General features: G+C 44.5%; 1 protein-coding gene across 1 annotated transcript; it reads left to right on the top strand.

The window, feature by feature from the left end:
- Positions 1–2,111: 2,111 nt before the first annotated feature.
- Positions 2,112–2,372, top strand: LOC308301674 (cytochrome c oxidase subunit 6B1-like; the record flags this gene model as incomplete). Its single annotated transcript, XM_080745743.1, has 1 exon — positions 2,112–2,372. The coding sequence occupies one exon, from the start codon at positions 2,112–2,114 to the stop codon at positions 2,370–2,372; it is 261 nt and encodes an 86-aa protein (XP_080601869.1).
- Positions 2,373–5,303: the final 2,931 nt, after the last annotated feature.

The following is a 5,303-nucleotide window of genomic DNA, read 5'->3' as shown; positions in this document are numbered from 1 at the left end:
TCCTGTTCAAACGTAAATACAACATCTTATGTTGAAGGAATTTCTCTCTCTGTGTAGAAATCAAGCACCCCCGAAAATAGCCGACCTCCAAGCTCACAACGCGTCATGCTGCGACGCGTTGTGAGCTTGGAGGTCGGCTATTTTCGATATCTTCACCAAAAGGCCCTTTTAGAGAATTTCAGCCCCTGCCTCTCTAACATTCTCTGCACGTCCCTGTTCACATGTACAGTATATGCATTTGTTTAGTTACATGTACTGTAGGCTACTTAGGATAATTTATCAGCTGAAGCTTTATAATTCAGCATTATGAAGAAAAAAAGAATGTATCGCTCTTCAACAAACAGACATTGACGCTTTTAATTAGTTGTGGGAGTTCCGCCGCATATTTCTGCCGCATATTTCCGCCGCAGACAAAGGCAGGGCCCTTAGCCAATGAGGCGCAATTGGTGGAAAAAAAATCTGGGAGTGGTGTTAGCCGGGGAGCCACTGGGCCAAAATGAGAGAGGACCTGTGATGTCATGACATACTCCAAATTTTTGTTTGTCCTATCAATTTGGTCAATAAGGTACACAGAATGAGAGGCCTGCTCTGCCGGAAATCCTGCGAAAAAAAGTTTCCCATTGACTTCACTATACTGGAAAAAAACACACCAAAAAAAGTAGCATGTGAGGGGTCAAACTAAGGGTTCTTCATGATTCTGAATCCATTGCAAGCATTTGTTTTGCATGAAAAAAAAACATTCCTTGGGCTAGATTTCAGCCTCTCAAACCTGTGAAAAGTGATGAGTCATCACTTTTCACCGTTATTTTGGTCAGTTTTCTAGCCCAAGGAATGTTTTTCATGCAAAACAAATGCTTGCAATGGATTCAGAATCATCAAGAATCCCTAGTTTGACCCCTCACATGCTACTTAAAGCATATTTTTTTTGGTGTGTTTCTTTCCTTTATATTGAAGTCGATGGAGTGAATATACAAATGGCCATAACTTTTTTTCGCAGGATTTCCGGCAGAGCAGGCCTCTCATTCTGTGGACCTTGATGACCAAATTAATAGAAAAAACTAAAATTAAAAGTATGTCATGACATCACAGGTAACATCCTATTCTTTGAGCTTTTGGGCCTGTGGCTCCCCGGCTATGTTAGCTGGAGTATTGGTTGAGCTTCACATGACAGTTAGCGCGCTGCAGAATATAGTCACGTTGGCAAAAAAAATATTATTTGATTAAGAGTTTCTATTTTAGTTATTGCTGTGGGCTCGCCTGAAAGGCGAGAACACTATGTTATCTTCATTATTGCCAGACCCATGAAATGGGTAGGCCTACATAAGCAAATGTCGGTCCGGGTTTTCTATATAAAGGGTATATATGATGATGACATGATGATGACATGCCTACAAAAGGCATGATGTCATAAATGATGATGACAGACAGGGGGTTGGCAGAACCGGGGTCTGGCACAACCAGGTTGACCTGGTCTAGTTTATATATAGTGAGTTCCGTCGCAGACAGTATAAAGGCAATTATGTATATAGTGTGTTCCGTCGAAGACGGATGAGATGCAATTGAGGTGTGGAAGATCTGGGAGTGGTGTTAGCTGGAGTATTGGTTGAGCTTAGCACAGTTAGCACGCTGCAGAATATAGTCACGAGCGAGCCCACACGGTTTCGTAGGAACAGTATTTCTAGTTCTTACTTGTTACTTTTTAGTGTTTTAGCCGAAGCTATACAACTAGACTGCACTCTGTCGAGGTGCCAACTTGCATCTTGTGCACTCGTGGCCATATATGGCTTACTTGTGCGCCAGAAGAGCGCGCAAGCCCTGCGATCGGTGCTGGGTCCATGTGGGTCATACATGCACGGCTGACATCACAGTGACATCATCATCATCATGACACAAGTGTTGTGTCAGCTCGACTAAAGGCTCACCATGGAGAGTTCAGTAACCAATATAAGCTCGTCTTCTTGAGCCTTCGACACCTTACAAGAGAAACTATTCACGCAGAGACAGAAAGTCATTACGCGTAGTCGACATATCAGCTGATTGATATAAGTCACAATACGTGGATACATCGAGGTCCGATCAGCTCAAACGTGACGTCGAGGCCGACCCGAAAGATGTCCGACAACATCGAAGAGAGGATCAAGAACTATCGAACGGCTCCGTTCGACGCTCGCTTCCCCAACGTCAACCAGACGCGCAACTGCTTCCAGAACTACCTGGACTTCCACCGCTGCAGCAAGGCCCTGGACGCCAAGGCCCAGGACACGGCCCCCTGCGACTGGTACCGAAGGGTCTACAAGAGCCTCTGCCCCTTGAGTTGGCTGCAGAAATGGGACGATCAGCTGGAGAACGGGACCTTCCCAGGGAAGATTTAACTCAAAGCCCGTTCACTTAAAGGTTCTACACCAGGGGCGGGCAATTATTTCTTCCATGGGGCCACATGAACAACAGAAAATATTGTGGAGTGCCGGGCCAAAAGGCAGTGCTCCCCGCAAACTAAACACACGGCTTTACCTCCGACTTCAGTAAATACATAATTTTTTTTTGAAAACCTGGCATTCGGCATCGACTTTTCTTAGCCACTTAAGCCATTTTTGAAGGGTAAGGTAAGGCAGGTCATCTTGACTTGTGGCCAGTCTGACCACCTGCTTGTTATCGAGACAACATCCAATGATCACACACATGCTGCATTGCGTCCATATGTATGTATATTGTTTATGTCCCAAAAACGATTTTCAAAAGGTTTGAGGCTAAATTACCACTCCTGAATACAGAGCCCCTGTCATTTCTGCCTGGCGTTCAGAGCATTTTCAGCTGTAGTAGGCCTACCACCTTGTCCTGAGTGGGAGGACTGCGCTATTGAGCCCCAGCCCTCTCCCAGCTCCTCCCCTCCTTCTGCTCAGGCCTGCCCAACCCTCCCCAACCCCCACTCAGCACAGCAGAAGCAGTAGGTCCCTCTGGTGATGTCACAGGAGTGAGCAAATCAGACAGCCCGTTCTGAGACCTGCTTATACATAGATCTGCCCATAAACTGAGAAAAGACATAATGGTCAGAAATAGGACTTTGTGAGGATAGAACGTGCTGGTGGGACACCAAAAGAAGACATAAAAATCACACCCAATGTGAAGTGAGCGGTGGTCGTGCTTGCATAACGTCTTCATCAATTGGTAATTGGTGATGTAATACAGGCTACACACACACGCACATTGCTATGGCAAAACGCTGAGGAAAACACATTGCTATGGCAAAACACTGAGGAAAAGTGGCTACAGATAGGTCTAGGATTTTGTAATATGATGTAATATGATGTAATATGGCTACACACACACACACACATATTGCTATGGCAAAACGCTGAGGAAAACACATTGCTACGGCAAAACGCTGAGGAAAAGTGGCTACAGATAGTGGCTACAGATAATTGCTGATGTAATATGATGTAATATGGCTACGCACACACACATATTGCTATGGCAAAACGCTGAGGAAAACACATTGCTATGGCAAAACGCTGAGGAAAAGTGGCTACAGACACACGCACAGCCACTCTTAGGAGCGGTTTACCACCGCTCAAAAATTTTAATTCATGGTGTAGTCCCTTTAACTCCCCTCCTTCCATCCCCACCGCCACTGCCATCAGAATGTGGGGGAAAAAAATAAGAAATGTTTTTTGCGAGTCGCAGCCCCGACGGACTGGCAGTATAGATTGGGGTCCCAAATTAAAACAAATTAATCATATCTAAGGGGGTCCGTGGCTTAATGTAGTATGTATTATTATTATATTATTATTAAACTGGGGGGTCCTTGAAATTCATAAGATCACCAAACTATATACACCAACCAACGCTGTAAAAACATCAGTATTAACTCATTTCTAGCCGATCCCGAGTATACTCGTGAAAAATACTCAAGTATTTAGAGTGCCGTTCCCGAGTATACTCGCGTAAAATACTGTATATAGAGTATATATAGCCCGGCGGAAGGTCCTGGCACGATCGGCCTCGCCGATTCATCATCATCACGGATCCACGTGCACAAAATAGTAATCCCATGACATGGAGGCCGACGGGGAATCTCATCTTTAATGTCCATTTTCTCCAAACAACACTTTTAAAGCCAAGGATGGCATTAGATTCTCGCTACAATAACATAATAACAAAGGCATCGATCGGCCATTTTAGACACGGCATGGGGTGACGACCGCTTCGGTTGAATGACGTCATGACATCAACCCGGAAGTGTTTACGCAATGGACTTCTGGCCTTCAAAATAAGATACTGGCCGCGTATGGAGCCCTGCGAGAGGCACGCTGGACATTTAACCCGTTCATGTCTGGAGCACTAAATGGGTTAAAGGAGTAGTTCACCCCCAAAATGACTTCTTTCCATTGATTACTCATGCCATGGAGACTTGAGTAACATAATATTTTTGTTTTTTTGTTGCATTGCTATTGGACAAAAAATTGATTACAATAAATGTACCCACTTTGATTCCGGAGGGGACCCGAATGCATTTGGGTCCCCATCTGGAATCAATGGGGGTAAATTTACTATTATCAAATTTCGATCTTAGGAATGCGAAAAATATCATTAAATATTATTGAACTCAAGTCTCCATGGTTTGAGTAATCAATAGAAAAAAAGACATTGGGTGGGTGAACTAATCCTTTAATCTTTGTGATCCGTAAAAGGATCCATTTGGTTCCATTTGTACACTCTCAGTTACAGACCTCTAAAGGTCCATTTGGTTCCATTTGTTACACTGTCAGAGTTACAGACCTGTAAGCCATTTGGTTCCATTTATACACCTAAAGGCCTGTCCATACTGTCTCCGACCACCAAGCTTTTTATCGGAAAGGTCCGGTTCAACTACAAAAGGGCGTCACTCGCATCTTCTGAAAAGCATTACCCCGAATTAGAGTTCGGAAAGCTGAACGTCGGAAAGTCGGGAATTCTCAGACGGTGCTCGGAGACGGTATGTACAGGCCTCTAAGCTAAGGCATAAGAGCTGGTACTTAAGACAATCAAAATAGAACCCTCAGATTTACTCAGAGGTCCATTTAGACACGCAAGGTTTCCACCCAACAGCGACGACTACGATGACCCCATTCCCTAAATATGGGCTTCCTCTGGTCTAAATATGGGCTGCCTCTGATCCAAATATGGACATGTACATCACGACCAAGAGCGTATAGGCTTAAAACGGAGCCGGGAGTGCCACTGAACGAGAAATCTAGGAAAGTCTACAAGTAAGAACGCTGTGCCGGCAAGCCTTGGTTTGTGCTTTGTGATTCATTCACCCCACA

Source organism: Nannobrachium achirus (genome assembly GCF_963921795.1).
Source record: "Nannobrachium achirus genome assembly, chromosome: 17".
NCBI classification, from domain to species: Eukaryota; Metazoa; Chordata; class Actinopteri; order Myctophiformes; family Myctophidae; genus Nannobrachium; species Nannobrachium achirus.
Note: the sequence above shows the minus strand (reverse complement) of the source record. Positions and strands in the feature narration are given on the sequence as shown.